Consider the following 23126-nt stretch of genomic DNA (forward strand, 5'->3'; position numbering starts at 1 on the left):
GAGACCACGCTGTTGTTGTATCGAAGTCGATACTGCTGCTTTTTCCCTAGCAACTAAATGTAATTATTTAGCTTTAGATAAACAGACTCTACCCACCACGTCCTTGTGTTTGGTGTTGTGTTAGTCATCCATGCTCTGACCTCCTCTATGCACACATATAGGCCTACACACATACTATAGAGGCCTGTCAGTCAGTAACTAAACTAAAGCTGCACCCAAAAGGGACAGACTTTGATCAATGCACACCAGCACACAGAGACACGGAATAATATATTCGTGGTCATGAACAAATCTCCTGCAACAAACAAGCAAAGTCAGACTGGAGTCACAAAGACAAGCATTGCTAATGTAATAAATATCGAGCCTGCAAAAAAAAAAAAAAAAAATTAAACAATCCACCGCAGTAATGCCTACAGGTAAACAAGCGAAAGAGCTCTACAGAGAGAGACATCATAAGCACACAACTGGAGGTAGTGCATTAAAAATAATGATGCATAATAAATGCTTGATAACAAGACTCCTCTCTTACATAATAGATGAGTCCTGTCAAATCATGCCAAGTTGTGTGTGATTACTTGTTTTCTCAGGCCAACTGGTGTTTTCCAACATCAATCGTGTGTGGTGAAATTTACTTGACTCCATGTGGTAAAAGATTTAAAGGCATTTTTTATTAGAAAATCTTTTTTTTTTTCGTTTCAATATATAAAAAGCTCTACAACAATAAAAAATACAGTAACATTTTAAACAACAGAACAAAATACTTCTGGCATTATCTAAAATAAACTAGAAAAAAAGGGGAAACAAATCTATAAACATATTGCTCAGTGTTACATCACAAGTACAAAAAAAAGTCTGTCACAAAAAAAGGAAGAAAGACAGTTATTACAATCATCTGTTAGTAGCCGTGGTGCATTCACATGCGCACGGAGAGAGAGAGAAAACAGGCTCTCAAGGACATTTTGCAATCAAAGGGTTTTCAGATCTGACTGTGAGAACTCAGGACATTTACGTGCCTGCGGTTGTTCGCTCACTGATCAAGTATTTGGCCTTCAGGCTCGTTGAATTAAAGAAACATCACATTCGTGCGTTTTTATCCAACTAATCTGACGTGGCATGTTGTGCTGCACCCCGCCAACCCCCGCGTGTGGTTGGGGGATAAAACCGCTTTTAACAGGTGCTCTGAGACCGGCAGGTGTCACGATGGAGTGCGTAACAGCCAGGATTGTTAAGACCCTCAGCTCCAACAACAGATTATGCCTGTTAGTTCATTATGGACACCCATCTACAGTAAATAAGGCGGTCTGTCTGTGTGTGGCTCATCACGGCAGCAGGAACTGTCCTCACTGCAACTACACTCTGATCTCTGATAAAAATCGATTGCTTGTTGCATTTGAATTTATTATTGACTTCTTTACACTAAACAAGATCCATTTGTAGGAGAACAGACAGTTATTGAACCTGAATTGACGCCTTTTTCCTTCATGACGCCAGCTTCAGGGGCCTCTCACTCACTTCGTGTGAGCCCTGCAAGTTTCCCAAAGCATTTCTTACCTCGAATGAATGATTCCGGATCCATTCACCAAACTTTTGATTCTGTTTCAAAGTCTTGATCTTTATCAAAAGCATCACTTCAATCTCAATTTTCCTCGTATTCAGGAAAATGTGTCTGTTTCTGAGACTGCAGCAGCAGCAGCATCTCTCTCTTCATCTAGCCTCAACTCAGCAGAGCAGTGGGATTAAATCCACGGGTGCTATCTGGGCATCCCTCCAGTGAGCTTCCTGGCTGGCCTCACATCAGAGTTAGTGTCTCTCTGTCTGTCCCCACCTCCTCAGTCGGAGTCATCGCCGCCGTCATCGTCGTCCGAGCTCGGGCCCTCGTCCTCTGAGGAGCTCGGGTCTTTGGTGCTGGCATCTGAGATCATGCCATCTGAACTGTCAATCTCTAAGGACGTCTGTGACACGTAGAGGTGGATGGCTCTCGCAGGGTCGCTGGGACACACACACACAGGCACACACAGAGGTGGACAGGGAGACATGCAAGAAGGGGAGGTAAGTGCAACACACACGCACGCACACACAGGGATATGCATTCATGCATGACATATTCATGAATTATTCATATACATGCATGTGCGTAAGTCACGCACAAGGGAGACAGGACAAAGACAAGCAGACAGCAACACAGACACAGCGACAGGGACAAAGGGTTAGCATCGCACAGGGTGAAGTCCTCCCAAGATGAGAGGCAGCGTAAGTTGGTTTAAATATCTGTTTATCTCTGCACCCCATTTTTTGGTGAAACGGTTTCCTCCCTCCACCAAGTTTGTGAGTGAAGGATCTGAGTTTGAAGTCTGAATAAATATGAGCAACTTGAAATGACAGTGGAGTTGTCAACTTGTCCTGAAGAAGCTCAGCTTTTGAAGTCTGGCGCGCACGTTGTCACAACACACTTTTCACGGTAACCAGTTACGGCTGCTATTACAGAGAGATCTGAAAACCCAAGAGAAAGGCAAAGAAGTCCCACATGCCCAGGAAGAAGGCGCTCTGATAAAAAAAAATAGCTCATTGTTCAAAACAGACAGTATGCCATCAGATGTGGTAGAAAAAATAAAGAAAAAATCCACTTTATCAATGAAATTTAGGATCGATATTGCATTCAATTGAGCTGTGTTCATAAATCTTTTCTTTTTATAAAAATATATAATGTCTGTTTCCAACAAGTGCTCACCATCAGTTTTGGATTATTTGATATTTGTGCAGCAGTCACAAAAAAATCAACAACACCACAGAATCTCAGAAAAAATACAGCGATACAACTTCAGTAGTGAAAAAGAACAGAAATGTACACCAGCGTCCTCTTGCAGGTTCAAATGAACTATCTGGCAACAGGCAGCGAACATGTAAGACCACTGAAATGAGAGCTGATAAAAGCTTTGTATGGGGTTTCATAATGTTTCCCATCATCCGGTAATTAAAATAAAATTTCAATGGAAGCCGCGAAACTGTTCCAAAGTTTCTATTGTTTGTCGAAATAATAAATCAAAACATGTGGCCTGAACTGCGTTAGTATGTTGGGGGTCAAAATGTATTAGTAGGGAAGTAAACAGCAGGAATACACCATTGTTCTACCTCTACATCATCAAAACATTCACTCTAAACAGGAAATGTGTTTGGAAGCCCATTTAGCTGAACAAGAAAACGATGAAGCAGATAAAATAGTCAGTTCCCCGAAGGAATGAAAAGGCAACTTGATGGTGATTTCATCGTGACAGATACGCAGCAGTCTGGCTGGAGAGCTGCTGCGTCTAGAGCTTTCTACAACAAAAAAAGGCACGTTTCTCCTTTTATTTCTGCTTTATGACAGCTGCCCATCAACTGGTCCGGGTTTGGCCGCAGTTAGGAGGAGAGGACACAGGAAGTGAAGGGTCCAGTAAGAAAAGAGCCCCAGGCCCCAAGAGGGAGCACCGACCGCATGCCGCGACCCCGAGAGTCAGACGGAGGGAGAGAGAGAGAGAGGAAGTGTGGTTCTTTCTCTCTGCTGTTCCTCTCTCTCTCTGTCCCCCTCTCTTCCTCTCCCTCTGTCTGTCTCTTGGTCTTACCACGCAGTGGGGTCTTTTCTCTCTTTGCGGGGAGCCTCCTCGTTCCCTTCCAGCTGTCTCTCTCGCTCTCTCCTCCTCTTGCACCTCCTGCAGGACAGGACGATGATGAGGAGGATGACTACGCCCGCGATCCCGCCCCCGATGGCCAAGGCCAGCTTGACAAGCTCGGAGAAAGAGGCTGGAAGGGGGGAAGAGAAACACAAGATTTAGTGACAACAAGGCAAAAGAGCCATCACAGCTCAGAGATGGTTTAATGTGCGTTCTTAAGTGAGCGTCTGCTATAAAACATAAGAAAGGAATTTCAGTTTTAGCTTTGCTGTGGATGTCAGAGTCAGCTGGTCCGTCACGTTGGTCCAGATTGAAATATCTCAACTACTACTGGATTCATTGCAGCAAAATTTTATATATAGCCTCTAAATAACACATTATCTGCCACGAAACTCGTTCATTTCATCAATATTTAGTTATGATACGCTAGTGCTATTCCCCTCTGAGTCCGGGGTTAGCTGTTATCAACATCCGGGGTCTGTAGGTTGACCTACTGACCTCTGACATGGATGATGTCATCTCTGAGCGCCGCGCGGTGCGGCTTGTTTACCTGAAAGTTGCTACCGCTAATGCTACGGTCCGTTTCTGCGTGTTTCAGAACAAAATGAGCAGCTGGATGAAGTTCAGCTTCCACAGGCTTCCTCTCTGCAACCTGGACTCACTAAAGCTCTGGCTAGTTGCGCTAAAAATGGATGCGAACGCCGAAGTAGAATCATTATTATCATGATATCATCCAGATCAGAGGTTAGTAGGTCAACCTACAGACGCCGGATGTTGATAACATGCCACCACGGGCTCGGAGGGGAATAGCATTAGCCTATCATAACAAAATATTGTTGAAATGAATGAGTTTCACGGTGGATAATGTTATTTAGAGGCTGCATTGCGTGCCCCGTGTTCTTGCATTATACAGATATACGCGGCTCTCAGCTGGATCTAATTTCGTCCAAAGGACTTGTAATGACACCAAAGTTATTTGGGTGAGTAAATGATCGTATTTTATGCTAGAAATAAGGTCCAGATTGTAAAAAACGGCAGTTCCCCTTTAATGTTCACATTTGTGGATCTAAATGAAAAGAATGAATTGCTCTGGTGATCTAATCTAATTTTGAAAAAGTCGACTGGGCTTGGTTCTTCCATTTGGTTTATTACCAAGCTCTACAACTAAACCAACAATTTTCCCATTAGCCTCAACTGCACTTGTGTCTACGTCTAATTGACAAATGAAAGCACATTCTACAGTGCGCTGAACTAATATGATGAATGTGGCAGACACCGTCCCCACTAAATGTGCATGCTGACATCGGCATTTTGCTGTTTTTACACTCACACATTAGAAAATACAATAAAATTAGTAACTCTGGTTGTTGGCACCACTGACTACTGTAACTTGGACAGAAAATATCTAATTAAATCATTTATCTCATTTTAGAACATTTACTCCTCATGTGATAACTGATGATAAGTTGATAATTGTAAGCCACAGTGTGGGCTGTAACTGTAGCACGCTCTCTTTTCATCTGCCGTCTATATACTATAATAGTAATGAGGAAATTACCTTTTTATTGATATATCCAGAACATTTGCTGTTTATGGCAATGCTGTAAGTCCATATTACATCATTTTAAAAATCATAATAATTTGCTTTATTTTAGCCTGGTTGAGTAATTTCTCTGGCATCTGCTATCATCTTTTATTTGGTTTTTAAGTAACATATGAGATGTGGGTGTTTTACAATAGTCATGATGATATGTATGAATGTGTATTTCATCTCAGGTGAATCCACTGACCTGTGGTGACCACACGGAGTTTGATCTGTCCAACCGAGCCGTGGACATCCGGTGGATTCTTGACCTGGCAGATGTAAGTGCCGTTGTAGGTGAACTTGACCTGTCGAATTATGATGGACGCGTCATGGGCCATGACGTCACCGGCCCAATAGATACGCTTCCTGAAAATGCCGTCGATCGGAGGATAGCCTTTGTTCTGGTAGTAGAATATCTGCAGGTTGAAGAGGAAGATTTGAGATTGGGTTGGTTGGATTGTCACAGTCAGAAAATCATACCAAACTGAGACAAGAGATGATGGTGAAGTGAAGGGAGGTATTTTATTCCCTCAAGAGAAAGAAAGACAAGACAGTAGCTTCCAACCTGTTGCATATTTCTCATTCTATTCTCAATATGCACACACACACTCTCTCATAAGCGCAGCTGTCTCGGATGCTCCACAGGGAGGCCGATGACTCACCAGCTGCTCTCTCAGTCGACTGAGGGGGTGGATACTCCCTGACACAATGAGGGAGGTTTGAGGTTTGATCACACTTTCTCCCAAACACAGACACACATACAGACACACAGATACTCACCGACTCCTCTCGCCCTGAACTGAGGGGTCTAAAGGTCCAGGAGATGCTGAGGGCATTGATGTTAATGGGAGCCGAGGTCTGGAATGAGCACTTGAGACGAGCGTCGGTCCCGTTGACTGCCTCCATCTCCCCAGATGTGTACACACGTATCCCGCTGACCTGCAGCACGCCTGCAAAACACACAGAATGCATGAGCTCACTTCAAAGCAAAAAATGCGCTGCATACTGAGCAAAATCAATACATATAAGACAGAGAAATGCTTCTTTGAAAGAAACACAAATACAGCCAGCACAAGGGGTGCAGAATGAATTCACCTTCATCAGTAATTTCCTGGTTAGTGAGTGCACACAGTGTACCCAGTGACCCTTCCTCTGCCTACGCAGAGCTGCTGCAAGACAAATCACTAACTCCAAGTTGTCGCTGTTACAGTATTAGAAACATAGAATGTATTTCACACTGGGATCTTTGAGATTAGTCCAAATACTGAAAGTATAAGATTAGATCTGCAATCACTAAGTGAATTCACTTCAGAAATCCGCTTCATTACATCCTCATAGTCTGAACTGATTCAAATCTATGACACTATGAATAATAGCCACTTTAGCTCCACTGCTGCGGCTGAGACAGGGCTGAAATTGAGAGTCTGCTGTATATTATATGGATATGGACTATATCAATCTTTACAGTATGTGATACACCTATTAGAAGGAAAATGAATGGACTGGAAGAGCGGGGAGAGGTATTGGCAACAATTTAGATCTCCCACATAAATGATGGATGGAGAGCGCCAGAATGGAGCTGGAGCACGGACACGCATGCACATGGTAGCTACTATATATCCTGCACAGAAACACACACACACACACACACACACGCATGCACTGTGCCAGATAGAAGAGACATGCTTGAGATGGAGTTGCTGTCTGGCAGGTAGTCAACATGATGTCAGACACCAGTCGATCACTTCTCCTTCTCCCTGACACTGTAAGAGCCTTTTTTTTTTAATTATTATTATTATCAAGGAAAATTCAGCTGGATTCGGAAGCTTAAAAGTCTGCGTCTCTGCGGAAGTCTGTGTGTGCAGGCTGTCTAGTCAAAATCACCTCGGCTATTTTTAGGGAGCGCTCCATATGCCCTAATAATATCAGGAGCCATGTCTAGCTTTATTAAAGTCAATGCCCTGGCACACAGCAGAGCAGACCGCCCGTCTGCAGAGCTACAGCGGCCACAATCAGCTCAGGGGACAGGGCTTGTCCTAACGTCATTAGCGCACTCCAACAAGAGGACTTTGCAGAACCGTCCAAACGTTTGATGAGAGCTCGAACTATCAGAGACACTTGAGTCTGACTGAAGCGCTTGTCTGTGACTCAATCATACAAGTGCATGTGTCGCCCAGGCTTCATTTAGTTTATTCACACACACACACAACATATTGACATATAGAAGTTGTCATTGTTTAAGCTGAAGAAAAATGATATAACTGCTTATAGCTTATTGAGAGAGCCTGGATACATACAAAACAAAACAATACAGTACATCCAAAAGAAACAATTCACCACATAGAACATTAACAGACATAAGACAACTTGGACCCCAGGAGCTTTCTCAAAACGTGTACGTGTCAACATGTTGCAGCTCTATATATAAGAATTAGGCAGTTTAATTTTTTTGCTTTTTCTTGAAGGTGGAGATGGACTTCTCCACTTTTAAACTCACATCTAGCTCGTTCCAGATCTGCGGTCCTCTGCATGCAAGAGACAAACCGGAACAAGCTCACACAATCTATAGGGTTGGTTTTATGGATGATTTGATGCATCACACAGGCGTTATGAAATTAATTGAATTCAGTCTTGTGAGGGCATTGTACTCGGACCATGACACAGCTCGAATAATCTTTTTTTGAAGTCTTCCAAATCTTTTCAGATAACTGGGGTAGGTGTTGCACCAAATGACGTTGTGGCTCAAACAGAGTTTTGTATAGAGAAAGTAAAGATAATGTCTTATTTTAATGTCTTCAGCTTGTATCGATGCAGTCAGGGAGCATGAGAGTTACGTGCAACAGTTTCAGAGTGCTTATCAAGCGTCTCCATCGGCAAGCTCCGTTCTGCAATTTAAAATGTAGGTTAAGTAAACTAAGATGGGTTTGCCTAATGGTGAGTGGTATTACAAGGCTCTAGGCGTAGAAATAACAAAGTCGAGGAAATTGAGCCATATCATTTCCCCTGCATTATAATCACAGCCAGCATTAAGGCAGGAGGTAACTAGGAAAATGTCAGCGGGGTCTTGGCTCCTCCGGCAGCATGTTCTGTTCCTTATCAGGCTGGAAAGAGTTTCCTGTGGGCTGGGATGAGAGAGCGGGACAACCAGACGGCCCCCGCACAGCATTAAACAGACAGGCTTCTCTCTCATCGCCGGGCCCTAACAGCGCTCTAACAGCCTAATGTGTTTTAAATGAGCTCGATGAAACCTAGGAGGAATGTGAACAAGTGAGCAATAGAGGCAGAGTACATACTGTAACCAAATGTCCATCTTGGCAATTGTCGGGTCTTGTTTCATGTATTTTTCTTCAGTGAAAAAAAGTGTTTATTTTGAGATAACTCTGCATCGATATATATTGAAAATAGGGCAGGTATGAATAAATTGCAACTTAAGTGAAGAAAGATGATGAAACTGTTTGGTTTTACGACGCAACAAATCTTACCAAACGGATATTTATTCTGGCATGAAGTAAAATGAGATTTTAACTTTATTTCAATACAACAGTTTGCTGTGATGGATGAATTTGTGAAAGGGAACAAGCCTCCTCTTCACACCATCCTCTCTCTCTCTCTCTCTCTTTCTCTCCAGCTACCTGGCAGTGTATAGAAACACTGTAGTTAGTGGATTAAACTGCATGTGTTTAGGATATTCATTAAGCAGATTGCATCACCGCTGGCTGTATCAGGGCAGCCAGTAATTACTCCCTTCGCTGGCTCAAAGGTGAAAGCGTGTGTGTCTGTTCGTGCACGTATGTGTGTGTGTGTGTGTGTGTGTGTGTGTGTGTGTGTGTGTGTGTGTGTGTGTGTGTGTGTGTGTGTGTGTGTGTGTGTGCGCGTGTCAAATCTCGGCAGAAGAGGCAGAAACATTAAGTAAAGGTCTCGTCTTCCATATTCTACGTGAAGGCTGACAAAGAGAGCGAGAGAAAGAGAAAATGGAGGAGTGGGAGCAGAAACATTACTGTTGAATTTCATGTCTCACAAAAATGACTGCTGGCCCCATTAAGGTGGTAAGTGCATCGTTTTAAAACTATTTGGCTTTATGTGTGTTTCTAGCCAGGGGGTTACACACTGACGTCAGTTTGTCATGTGGCCTGTTCATCAGTTTGGTCCAGACTGAAGTGTCTCATGGATGGACGGCTTGAAAACGGTTTGTATTGTATTGTTTCATTGAGCCCAAACTAAAAAAATATTTCCTGTCTGTTACAATGAGGGTGACATAAAGCCAACATTTAGGTCAGACATTGAAGTTGCCTTGAGGAAGATTTTGTATTATCTTTTGTGGGCCCTTAACTTTCCATCATCATCATCATCACATGAACATGTTAATCTACCTCAAGCTTTGGTTTACGACTATTGACAGACCTGTGCAAGCTTCATCTTATTTTATGCTACTTAGTAAACATTAGCATTAAGACATGGTAAATAGAAAGATCAACACTGCTGTTTTGAGCATGTTATCATGAGATTATCCTTGATTTTAAAGGGGAACTATCCAAGTCGCTTTTCCGCTGTTTTGCTAACCCTCCTCCCGGCCATGTGCATTTGTTTTCAACAAAGCCGATGAGAAAGCAATCTATGGAGTGGAGAATAACGTTATTCATCATATACTCATTGCCATTTTTATATTTGTGTAGTCTTCTCTGTCATAAACAAGAGATTACGGGTTACGGCGTGTTAGGCCAAGAGACGCTATGTGGAAGGTAGAGAGCCTCCATTCTCCCTCATAACAAGCTATAAGTCATTTATTTAACCATCACAATTACTCCAAAGCTGTTTAATTAAGGTAAAAATGTAACAAAAATCTTGCATAGTTCCTCTTTAAAGTATTGCTGTAGTACAGCCTCATAGATTCATTTACCAATAAATCCACCATACTCAGAGTATTACCCGTCTATTTCTGCATTCTCATTTCAGAGAGTATGGTATAAAAACGATTAACTCAGCAATACAGTGCAATGCCTATCCTCATCTACCAAATTCTTCAAAAAAAAAAAAAAAGCTCACACTGAAATGATTCATCATGCTTCATAAATCAGGGGAGAAAAGCCAGTCCTCGAGGCCAAAACACCTAATTTTGAATTAGCCATTCTATTTACAGTACATTAATTTAAATTAGCGTTGCTAATCTCCTTTCAACAACAAAAAAAGGAAAAGAGGGGGGTGAAAAAACGCTTTCAACTATGCCGTCTTCTGACACAAGCTGCACTGATTAAGAATTAAGGTTAATTGAGCCTTTTTGAAGACAGAACGGATATTAGTGGAATGACAGAACTGTTAGAGCTATGTACAGTGCCTCAATTACTACAATAATTTGTCCCTGCAGCTAAAAGTACATGATCACCATTTAATCAGTCATTAGCAGGCACTAATTGGTGGGGAGGACGTGTTCCATTACATGAACGAAGACATTAAGCGTGGTGAATTTTGCTCATTTAGGGAAAGAGAGAAAAGGGATAAACACACAGAAATGAGAGCAAAAGCTTAAGTGATGAACAACAAGAGCAGGATGATGAGTAGATGAGAGAGTACGAAGTGTTCGGACAGTAACGACGTGATGGAAAAAGCATTATTCTACATGAGTGCAGTCTGTAATGAGGAGATAAGATAGTAACTGCCTTGTTTGCTTGCTTGTTTGTGCGTCCATTCTTCTGTCCCAACTTGTTCTCGCTGTCCAGCCTAAGTCGTTCACTTGTTTATGTCTGGACATCCTGCCAATGCCGACCACACCCAATGTCCAGAGACAGACAGAGAGAGAGAGAGCGCTTTCACGGGTTATTAAGATGGAGTTATGTACCCCACGGAGGAGGGCAGGGCCAGAGTACAGATAAATGTAGAAAATGTAATCCTAATCATGGTTCAAATATTGCAGACACTGTTGGACATGCTGTACTTTTATAGCAAAAGACTTTCAGAACAATGTAAGACAAGGCTGGGCTATTAGAAATTTTAATTCCAAGACAGTTTATATCTTACATCTGTCATTTACAAGTAATCAGCAGTAATAGGAGAAGGAGATCGTAACTGAAATGATGTAATATTGGCACGAAGGTAAAAGCGGCTGCTGGGTCGATCAAATATCAATAAAAGCCATTGTTTGTGTTTATTCCGATGTTGTCTTGACTTTCATTTTTTTTCCCTCCTTATTAAAGTCATTAAATGCGGTGAAACGTAAATGAGATCTATTACACTCCACACTGGCAATTAAAGAGACTAAATTCGTCTTTTCGTCAAGTGTGCTGACACTTTGTTTCCTGATTAGGTGAACTTGGAAGAAATAAAGTGTCAATTAAAGAGTTTCTAACTAGGGTTTTCTCAGGTCAGCATCTGATGTAACAAACTCCTGGAGACTGTGCATGTGTATATGTGTATATGTGTGTGTGTGGAAACATTCTTGTTAATGTAAACTCCAGATGTTTGTATTCATGTACAAATATAGCATCAGGAATAGGCTAGCTGGAAAAGGTCATAAAAATATATTTTCCATTGTTATGCATGTGTGTGTGTGTATTTGTGTGAGTGTGTGTGTGTGTGTGTGTGTGTGTGTGTGTGTGTGTGTGTGTGTGTGTGTGTGTGTGTGTGTGTGTGTGTGTGTGTGTGTGTGTGTGTGTGTGTGTGAATGTGAATGTGAATGTGTGTGTGAAGGTTGGGCTCGGAATCTCTCAGCGTGATCACTGTTGGCCTGAGTCCATACACACACATGGACACACACACACTTACACATACACGGACACACTCCATTAGATGTAACCGTGTTGGCTTCGCTCCATAATATCTGTCAATATATCCAATATATCACAATAAGATAAACTTGCTGAACCTTTAATGTACTTTATTCTACCTGTCAACACTACTTGGTACAAACTGCACTGGCCCACTGGCCCGTCTGAAGCCGAAGAGGGCGAATACGTTCATCTACTGTAAAATAATCAAGCCAGGCCCACTCCAGTGTGATTAGGTTTGCTTGCCTTGGCACTTGTCCCGAGACTGTATAAAAGCTTTCCAAGGGGGGGGCAGGAAAAACATGAAGTAGTGTTTGACCTGCCCATATAATATTTCAGCCAATGTCAAAGAGCGTGGGCAGGTTTAAAGTGCATAAACCCAGCCATGTTTCAGAGTGTCTTTAGTCTGACGTTGCCAGATTATTATTGGAGGCATGTACTGTGTTGGAAGTCATTTTACTCTGCCTTAAACTAATGATTTTGATTATCTACATAGCCTCTAACACTTCAACAACAACAGTTCATTGATATCATAGGTTTCATAATTTTTGAAAAAACAGATAATTTTAGCTGACAACTGTTGATTTTAGTGAAACGACAACTGTCCAGGCCTGGACAAACTTCATCAAGTATCTTGTGAGGTATTTGGGTCATGTTGTTAGCTTCTCAAATGGGCTGTTTCCAGATGTTCCAGGTAGCTACAATAATGCAGAAGAACTGAGGCTAAACTGGCTTAACAGGCTGCACATTGCCGCATTGTTCTTGGTAGCAGTGAAGAGCAATAGTGCATTTTCACACAACCTAAGGCCCAACAAATGCTAATGCTAGCATGCCAATGAGTCTGACTGACATACTAACATTAGAACAAAAAATACAACATTTAATCTATTCCTTATAGGCTTGTTTTTACTTTTCAGTCCTGAAAATATATATATTTTTTTAGGTTAGCATAGGAGATATCCAAGGTTTGACAGAATTTAACTGTTGTGCCTTTACGGTTGCTAAGTTAAACCTGGACTGAAGTGGGTGCATGACATCTGTCCAACTACCCATTTCTCCAACCATACATTTCTTTATTTTTGCATCCATTAGTCCGACCTCCCATTTCTCCGACTTGAGTAGCCCTAACCCTTAACCTTACCCTAAACCTAACCTTAAAGGGACAACGAGGAGTTTCTATTCGGTTATAAAAAAAGTCTCACGTTAATGTGGATGAATCTCCGTTACCCCACACTTGTTAATGGGCCCATTTTCGATAAATATATCGTTTTGTCTCTATCGTTATTTTGTTATCATTAGTGGTGGCGGAAATGCTGGTCAAGCCGACCAGCGTTTCCTTCGTGGCGAGTCATGAGAATAACGCAGCTGAATCGCCGTTTATGGTCGGTATGTGATCGTCTTCGAACCTCTGACTTTAATTCTTGATGAATGAAAACATGAGTCTGTCTTGCGCCGGTCAAAGAATTTTACGGTGCGCGCGGAGGCTCATAAATGTAGTGTGAAAACGCTTCGCTTTTCCAAAACTCCTCGTTGTCCCTTTAACACTGTAGAATGGGTAGTCGGAGAAATGAGCCGTCTGACTTTTGGGCAGTCGGACTGATGTACGCTCCCCGACTGAAGTGGTTAAAATATCTGACTCTTTATTTAATAACAAAACAATGCAAGTGTAGTCTAGAATTGAATTGACATGAGTAATTAAGTATGTTGGCAGATTGTCCCTGTCTAGATTAGAAGATTTAGAGAATATAAAAGTTTAGGGCACACTTGATAACGATAGCAACACATGCAACAGACTGATAAATGTAAATCCTGTTCTCTAAATATAACTTAATCCAACGCTGTCAATTCATAGGCACTCTAGTGTAGCCTAACAGAAGGTCGGACAGATGTTTTGCAAAATACACTCTTCCTCACACACTTGGCTAAAATATCTCAACTTCGTGAGAGATATTCAGTCAACTACAGACAAACAACCAAACAGCACAGTCTCTTTATAGTTATTTATTCCCCAACCGTTACCAAGGGTAGCACTTCCAAAACTTTAGCATTTTCAGGTCGTTCTGGGCGTGTTTCGCACTGCAGAGAGGCATGCTTGGTATATTGAACTCTTGTCATAACTGCTCAGCAAATATTCTCTGGTATTCTAAATATTTTCTTTGAATATCTTAAAAACAGTCCACAGAGTGAACAAACTGTGCCATGCCTCCCTACACAATGTAGATCTTTGTCAAAGTTTTTGTGCCGCCTTTTAGCTCTGGGGCTCCACGATGCAGTTATTCATAAATATGCTGATTTAGAGTATAAACAGCCGAGGGAAAGCAGAGCAGATTTTAGTAAAAAAAAAAAAAGGGTATGATAATATTCACGATCAGATAACGGGCCTGCATCCTGATCTCATGGGGATACCGCAAAGTTACCAATCAGTGTTTGGGAAGTGTTTGCTTTACTGTACTATAAACTTGGAGGCCTGGACTTTCCATTTGCAAAGTATTAAGTCGTCTTGGACTTTTAAGCGAGGAGGGAGGAAACACACTGCAGGAGCTGACCTGACTCTCTGAATCAGGAAATTGGTTTCATTACATTATTTCCTCGACGGTGTGTGTTTGTGCCTTTCCTCTCTTCATTACGGGCTAACAAACAAAGGGACCACCAGAGGAAACCTGATTTTCTGTTGCGCCGGCTTTGGAGGAAACACTTAGGAGAGGACCAACCAAACACACAAAGAGCTCAGTGGACTACAAAGAGCCTCTTCTCCTCTTTGTGAGAGGTTTCACAGTCACAGGTTAGTTTTCCTAGGTTTTTTTTTTATTAACAATGGCTGTCTTTCATAAAGGACTGGACTGAGGGCTGGGAATAGCAGGTTCAGGTATCAGTATGTCCGCAGAGGAGGAGGTGGAGGACACAGAGAGTTGAGGGAGAGGGTGAGTGTTGAGTGGTGTGATGGGAGGGAACCCCTGAGATGCATAGCCTACAAACTGTGTGTATCATACTGAGTTGTATATTATTTCTGCAAAGGCCTCCATTCATTCCACAAAGTCATGAACATGCGGTTGTGCCAAAACAAGCAAATAAACTATAGAGTCAAAAGGTATGTGCTTAGGCCCCTTTCTTCCAGTGTAAGGGAAATCACATTGTTACAGCACAGTGATATTTTAGGCAATATTGTGTTTTTGCAGCTTTGTTCGATCCCGAGGAACCCTGTGTACAAAACTATGTTCATGAAAACATTGTTTTTTCCTCCTCCTGAGCTGAGGGTGGAAAAAAAAAAACACAACTTCAATCCCATCCACCACCTTGAAGATGGATGCGAACGGGGACAGCAGGTCAAGTTTTTATCACCCAACATATAATCTGTCTGCACTGTTGATAGACTTCAAATGGGAGCAAATACCAGCAAACAGGCTCTAAAATCTTGTCGCAAGTTGAGGGATGGCTGTAAAAGCATCAGAGTTACACACATATGACATGTGCAGCTATCACACAGAGGTGTAAGACTTAGCCATCCACATACTTTTGGCCACTTAAAGGGAAACAAACCATCCTTCATCCAGCCCTTTTCTGTAAAAGCTCACTGTTTTTAATTACTATCAGTATTATCATTAGTATTATTGCTATTAATGGTATAATTAGTGGTGCGCACCTCTTTCTGCCTGTGCATAGTAACCACACATCACGTGTCAATCAGACAGAGTGGGCAGGACTTATAAAGGAGGCACTGCTCGTCTCTTTCATCTGGGTTGACTGAGCTTACTCAGTTGTGTTACTCCAAACAAAGCTGAAGTATGAAATGTATCACAGCCAGAGAGAGACAAAACAGACGCCGGGCAAAATGGATCAGTAAATCTAAAAGCCTAAGATTTATTCTTGCAGGAGCAAAAAAAAAAAAACATAGAGCGGATATAAACAGTCTGCACACCTCTTGTTATAATGGCTGGTTTTTGTTCTGCTTTGTACCCTATAGAAGTATAAACCAAACTACAAAGGATTACAGGAGTGTGCCTGCAAACACTGTAAAGGTCAGGCTGAACGGGGGCCGAGCATCGATCTCTTTTTCAAACTCTTTCTTCCTCTCCGTCCCTCCGTTCCCCCCTCCCCTCCACCTGCTTCCTCCAGGCCAATTGTAATTCATCAGGCAGCGGCTTCCAGAGGAAACAAGTAGTGGGTGAGTGAGGATAAGAGTTTAATCCATCAAACCTCTTCCACTCCCACCTCACAGCTGACTCAACAACTTCTCCCCAGGATTACAAACTCCTTGGGGGGGGAGGAGGGGGGTCCAATGAGCATACGCTTCGATCCAACTCACTCTAAGCCCACAGGGTTCCTATTGGATGGACAATACAACCCTCAAAAGACACTCTCAGTCTCACACATTTAATATAAAACTAGACAGGCTGTGTGTTTGGTGTCCTGCAGTGGTATGAGTCAGAGTAAACCGAGGCCCACCGAGACTCCCACCTCTGCTCCTCAGCGCATGAATAAGTCAGCAAATGACAATATACACACACACACAGATCAGAACCAGCACTGTGGAGGAGGCACAGACCTCTGGCTCTTTGCTGAAAAGGGGGCACGGCACATCGGCAGTTTTACTAATGAAGATCAGTTTAGTTCTCACGAAACATAGCCTATACGGATCGGCCTGTGAAAAGAGCTGTAGCTATGTTTTGACGGGCGTTTTTATTTTTATGGCAAGACCAGAATAAGCAAAAGAGTTGGAAACATTTTAAGAAGCATTCCTCCCCCTGAATAGGAATAGCTACTGGATAAAAGCAAGAATAGAAACTCCTTGGTCCATGAACAAGCATTCAAGAGCTAGCTTGTAAAGAAATCTTGCATTTATGTTAATTAATGGGCGTCAATAGATATTAATGAGTTGCATTTAAATGTACTGGTGTGACCAAACCCTTTCACCTGCCCCACCTTCCCCTCCACAGCTTACACTCTTACTCACTTAAATGGCTGAGTATGGTGTCAGATAATTATAGAGTCTAACAAGCTGCCTCTGCTACTTTTACAATGTGCCATAGAGATCGTTTCAGCTGTTACCTATTTTGAACAACAATGGCTGGATATACAGCAGGTGAGCTCGAACAAAAAGACTCACAGAGTGACTCTTCCTGTTTTTTTTGTTTTGAAATCTTCATGACTTCTCTGTGTTCAGTAAATGGTGACTGATGATGAAATTCTTCTTGGCTCTCTGCAGATCTCATGACTCAGAAAAAACCTGCTGGGATTCTTTGGAAACCACTGATGTATTCCATATGCCATAAAAAAAACAAAAAAAAAACCCAACTGAGATTTCTTTTTTGCTTTCAGTTGAAGATCATACTGTTTACAGCAACTCTAAATAGTTTTGAGAACGGGTGACCGGCCAACAGAGACCAATGTAACAATGTAATCACTCAATCCTCAGATGAACCTGCATATGCAAACACTTCCTACTCAGTGAGAAATGTATTAGAAATCCCTGTTTACACTCGGAGCAGAGCGGAGGGCTTATCATTTAAACATTACACACGCAGGGAGAGCCTCGCCTTCGCTCTCCCAACACTTCACAGATGCGCCCTTAAGCCCTCTTGTGTTGGGGATTCATTTGAACTTGCATATACATATGAGTGTGTCATTGTCAACTCTGACACACCCCGAGGCAATCCCACGAACACGACACAAAGGCCAGACATCCTCCGAAGGTGTGTCGACTCAACACACAACTACAGAACAGTGTGTCAAAAAAACCCACAGCCACGCTTTGCCATTGTTGGAAAATTACAGATGTGGTGGCAGAGAGACGGCTGATCCATCCAAACAGAAACAAGAAGCTGCTCATTTGCTGTAAACCTGGACAGAATTAAAACACAAATCTAAACAACCACAGTAAACCCCCCCCCCCTGTATACGACCATTTGTCCTTAAAGCAAGCATGTGTGTGTGTGCTGAACCTGTAAGTCAGGACAGGTTGGCACACGTCAGCCTGTGAACATTTCACCCTCTCCTGCTTCAAGGAAATGTTAGAGGAAGACAAAAAAGGAAAAAAAACGGAGCACAGAAACAAACAGGACGGATTTAACTTCAACAGCAGAGGATGAAGAAATGTTCAGACTTTTAATCTCCCGTCTGGGAGCGTAATCTGCAAGAAATTGTTAAAATTTAACTAGCATTCTTCTCCTGTGTTTCGCTTCCTTTTTCAGACAGTCACTTTGTTGCTGACTTGTTGTTTTGCCAGTTTTGAGTCGAGGCGGTCAGACATGATTTGATAATGATTAACAAAATACCAATACAGAACAATAAAGACCCCCAGATTATGTCTATTTACTGTAGTATGCCATTTAATAGAGTTACTAAGAATACTATTTACAGTTCAAATCTCAAAAGTCTCTTTTTAAATACTTAAACGGCTTAAAACGAGAGAAAACTTTTACGTTTCTCGAGATCACAAACTCCAGCAACGACTTATTCCTGCTTCTTAGTGAACTGACTTTTTAAGTTGTGCGTGTTAATCAACACTTGATTAGCCTCCAGGAACCGGTTCACTGGGAGTCAACCGGTTTTAGTTAATTTGAAGAACTGAAACTTTGCCCAATAACTGTGAACTATAAATCAATTCCTGTCACACTGGATTTTTTTCTCCTTTTTTGTTATGGTGCATCTGCTTTAAAAAAAAAATATTGTTTTAACTGAATAAACTAAACTGAATCTCATACACAGAAAAACTCAGGGCAATTGTTGGGTACAAACACAAAGCACAAAGGGTGGGAGCGGTCTCTTAGGGACCAAACAACCTAATAAAGATTTTAAAAGTAAAACAATATTATGACTGGGAATCTGAAGAAGAAATGGGGCGTTCTTGTGTTAAAGCGATGCAGGAAACATCTTGCAGGACATGTTTATGGAGCGACTGGATGTTCTGTTTTGATTCTGCCGACTGCGCCGGGCCTCCACATGAAACACAAGAACTTGTCACTGATCCAGCATCTGTCACACAACGCACAAGCGGGACTATAAAGGACCAAATCTGGTCATGTCTGTTCTAAAAAGCAACTCCCCTCTGGTGTTGTGAAAGAAGAAAACACAGCTCCCAGAAGAATCCTGACACAAATTATGATGATTTGTTTTTTTTTTCCTTTCTCAAACGCACACTAAAAACTCTTTACAGAATTGAATCTGGAGCATTTATCTTTTTCAGAGCAGTAAAGGATTTTTAACACTGCAACACTTGCTGTGATTATGTTTACAGCGGCGAGAGGAGAAGGGGGATTATTATTCTTTTTGGTGTATATCATAGATCCTTAAAAAATAGGCTCCCTTCTGATGAACGCTGTCTTTGATCAGCGCAATGCATGTCAGAAAAGCAGAGGAGGGATGATGGGTAAATGTGTTAACTGCATGCTATTTTAACACCACAGAAATCAACCCGAGTTGTTTTTGCACATATTACATGTTTCGTGATGAGTCTGCAGACTTTGATCATGCACTGACATTTTGCCAGCACAATAAAGCTAAAGGCAACGATGATCAGCGAATAACAGGAGTGCTGATGGGGTGTAACACTCCTGGGACTGATAACACCATATATCACTCCCAACCAGGAGTGTTTTGACTGCAGACAGAGACATTCGGGGTAACTTTATAAGGGGCATGTTGTTGGAGAGACTCCCATCATGCTCTTCTTCATGCTGCCACCCCATCATCCATCCCTCTGTATCCACACAAGCGCTCTATTTGATCCTCCTTCCTGCTCCATCTGTATCAGCCTGAGACTGCTCTGTTATGACTGATCTGCAAGCACATGCTCCTTGTAAACATAAGCAGCTTGCTTACTATAGTGAATCCCAGGGTGGTGCTTTGGCAGTAGGATGGACACGTTCAATCAATATAATCCACTTAAATGGGATGGACACAGATTACTTCAAGGTTAAACAACCTGGTGTCTGCTGAATGAATAGCCACTGATAGGCTACACGCCAAATCATGATATTAAAAACCTGCCCCATTAGTCCGCATGGCTCTGGATGAGGGGCAGCTAGAAGAAACGGATGTGATCTATTAGTGTTTATTTACACGGTTTGTGTATATCTGACAAGTTGTTATGACCCAAAGGACACATCCTGGACGCCCTTTCTACGGGAAGCAGGTGGACTTATCAGAGTCCAGCGGGCCACTTCACAGTCCCTGTGAACGTAAGCACGGATGCGCATTAATGGGCAGGAAAGGAGCGAGTTTGCATAAAAAATTTAAAAAAAACCATTACAAACACAATGCAACCAGGATTTGCTACCGGCAAATACTGTAAAAGTCATTATGTTTGCGAGAAGTGGGCCCCCGCTGAGGGTTTCTCGAGCGGCCCACCCGGTGCCACTGTGCCAAGTTCTCCACTTCCCAGTGACGCACGACGGGCGCTCGGAGATGGAGGTTAGAGGTCCCAGCGGAGCTTTCACTAATGGACACACAATCATGGTTTTCTATTCGGCTTTGAAGTTGGATTGTGTGGTATCTAAAAGGTCATCCTGTTATGTCTTAAGATCGCTCTTGGGACGCGGGGGAGAAATTTGGATATTGTAAATTACTGGAAACTGTAAAAACATGATCCAAATATACACGACCCAGCGGATACAAGTAGATTCACAGCCACTGTTTTGACTATAATGGGACACTAATGCTATTTATGAACTCACTTTTATTTATAGTTATATAAATCTGAGATTTATTTTGAGATTCATTGCAATGGATATAAGAAATCAAAACAATCAGTCATCGGAGGAGTTTTAAAAATCTCCACAAACAGAAACTTCCAGGTCACTGATCACTAATTCCAAAACAAAACAACTGATCAGCGACTCACAATAAATAAATAAAATCAATACACTCAGATTCTCCACTCACACCAAACTATAGGGGTCTCTCACCTGAGGCTGCAAGTCCAGTCAGGACGGTGAAGAAATAGAGCCCTTTTACGCACATTGGATGGACTGGCGCGGGTTGTCCGATGAAACCAAACCAACGGACCGGGAGTCGACGAACCAACCAAACAACCACCGAACCACCACCAAACTCCTCCTGACTCGAGACTCCTCCGCCGACTCACAGAGGCTGGAAACCCGACCGCAGACTCCTTGGATCCACTTTCGAGAGGGCTGAAGACATGAAGTTAAACGGTGAGTGCGTGCTCTCTCTCTCTCTCCAAAAAGACGCGTCCCAACTCGCTGCGCTGCCCTCATACACTTCTTTTTCAGCCAGCACCCTCCCACCCCACATCATCACATTTTCGGGCGGAGTAACAAAGTCGTCCACTCTTCCTCGCCGCCTTCTTACCTCTTAACTCTCTCACATTTTGAACTCCGGGAGCCGGCAAATTCCTGACGGTCACCCAACCTGTTCTGCTGCTGGTGCTGGTGCGTAATAAGACAAGCTGTAGGCAGCCTTCATGCCACCGAAGATGTTACGCAAAAGGTCCATCTGTAGCTCATAATTATAGGATGTAGATTCCAGACATACTTTGATAATGATCTAATGGCAAGTGGTCTCATGTAGTAGGCTATATAAAAACATCTGCACAACCTGTGACATGAATTCATATTCAGCTTTGATTTAATGAATCTTTTCTCTCTGTGAGACTAAAACCCCATGAATTAAATTTGATTCATTCAAATGTTTTATTTAACAACCAAATTAAATCAAACAAAAGTCAAATTCTATTAATTAAGTCAAATTAGTCACAGAGATGGGTTTTTATTTAATGGAACAAAATGGATTTAACTCCACTGAAATGCACAGAGCCTGACTCAGAGAATATCTGAATGTTAATGAGACCAAAGAGCTGAGAAGTGTGAACACATGATGAGATGTTAATGTCAGTGTTAATGTTGCTGCCTCTCCACAGAGCAGCAGAGCAGAGAAGATCCACTGGTTTACTGAGAGTGTGAAAGTCTCTGGTTACTGGTTTGAACCACTTGGGGGCAGAGAAGCACTTTGATGTGCATGCGCTCTGTGATTCCAGTCTGCAGCCTGGCAACAAGGTTAAAACTCACCTCCCAGGGTTTTATATCTCATATTTTATTGAATTTATAAGCAAAGAAACATGAGTAAAAGAGTAGTAGTATCAGACATGAGTATGTTTGGGTGAATCAAAATCTTAGCCTAAAGAAGTTTGAATCTTTTCCAGCTCTAATTGCAAATGTTTGACATCAGGTACCACTGCAGGGTTTATCAGTTGTAACTTGTAGTATAACAAGTCTGCTGCATTAAAGCAGAAGTAAGCAGAATATTTGTGTCAATGTAAGTCTTAAATAGTTCTATCTTCCGACAGCAATCACTTATGTGTTTGGTCTGAATGAAACAGGGGTCTGTCAGTCACTCTGCTGTGCTGTAAGCCAAGGAGAAAACATTCCTTGTATCCTACAACCTTTATCCAATGAGGAGAGAGAACGGCATACAGGGGCGGTCCTCTCTGTGTGTGCAGCCAAGGGATGCGCGTGAATGTGGTGACGTAGGGACGAGGGCGGGGACTGCTAACTCCATCTGCCGACAGGAAGTTAGCCAAAATTACCGGATCGCTTACTTCTGCTTTAAAGGAGCTGATGGTCACCCAGTGTTGGGGGGGAGCAAAAAACGCGACTGAAATTGATGCAGGTAAACCAGAGTTACACCATGGCTACCCGGCGCTAGGGATAGCGACAATGCTAACCTATGGGGGCAATTCTTTCAACCACAACAAACACTCAAAAACAATCCCAATATCTATGGTACATGACTCAAATCCTTATGACACACCACTGAACTCATATAGTGTACAGTATAAACAGTATAAACTTTGTGTTTTTGCATGTAGTCACTCACCTCAGACAGCCGAACTCTGAAACATCCTGGAAAGACATTACTATCCAATCGCAGAGCGCCTGCTCTCCCCGCCTTGTTGTGATGATTTCTTTACAAAAATAAATGGTCAGAGATATTACGGACATTACCACTGCACTGCTCGACCATTTATTTTTGTAAAGAAATCACCACAACAAGGAAAAAGTGTTTGTTTCCATGGCGGGGAGAGCAGGCGCTCTGTGATCGGATAGTAATGTCTTTCCAGGAAGTTTCAAAGTTTGGCTGTCTGAGGCATGGATCTGATAATATAATACATCCATTATC

The 23126-nt window shown here is 42.3% G+C and overlaps 1 protein-coding gene across 1 annotated transcript; it reads right to left on the reverse strand.

The window, feature by feature from the left end:
- Window positions 1-705: 705 nt before the first annotated feature.
- Window positions 706-21177, reverse strand: LOC146975668 (myelin protein zero-like protein 2). Its single transcript, XM_085794883.1, has 5 exons — window positions 20894-21177; window positions 6013-6182; window positions 5438-5648; window positions 3600-3777; window positions 706-1989 (listed from the first exon to the last, which is right to left on the reverse strand). The coding sequence occupies exons 1-5, from the start codon at window positions 20946-20948 to the stop codon at window positions 1830-1832; spliced, it is 774 nt and encodes a 257-aa protein (XP_085651009.1). The 5' UTR covers window positions 20949-21177; the 3' UTR covers window positions 706-1829.
- Window positions 21178-23126: the final 1949 nt, after the last annotated feature.

Source organism: Trachurus japonicus, chromosome 13 (genome assembly GCF_045865225.1).
Source record: "Trachurus japonicus isolate A0001 chromosome 13, Traja_1.0".
In the NCBI taxonomy this organism is placed as follows: domain Eukaryota; kingdom Metazoa; phylum Chordata; class Actinopteri; order Carangiformes; family Carangidae; genus Trachurus; species Trachurus japonicus.

Excerpts from the sequence above, each read along its gene's own strand:
- LOC146975668 (XM_085794883.1), bottom strand. The coding sequence starts at position 20,948 with ATGTGCGTAAAAGGGCTCTATTTCTTCACCGTCCTGACTGGACTTGCA. Across the intron at positions 6,183-20,893 it reads GACTGGACTTGCAGCCTCAG|GCGTGCTGCAGGTCAGCGGG; the intron begins GTGAGAGACCCC and ends TGTGTTTTGCAG. Across the intron at positions 1,990-3,599 it reads AGAAAAGACCCCACTGCGTG|CGACCCTGCGAGAGCCATCC; the intron begins GTAAGACCAAGA and ends TGTGTGTCCCAG.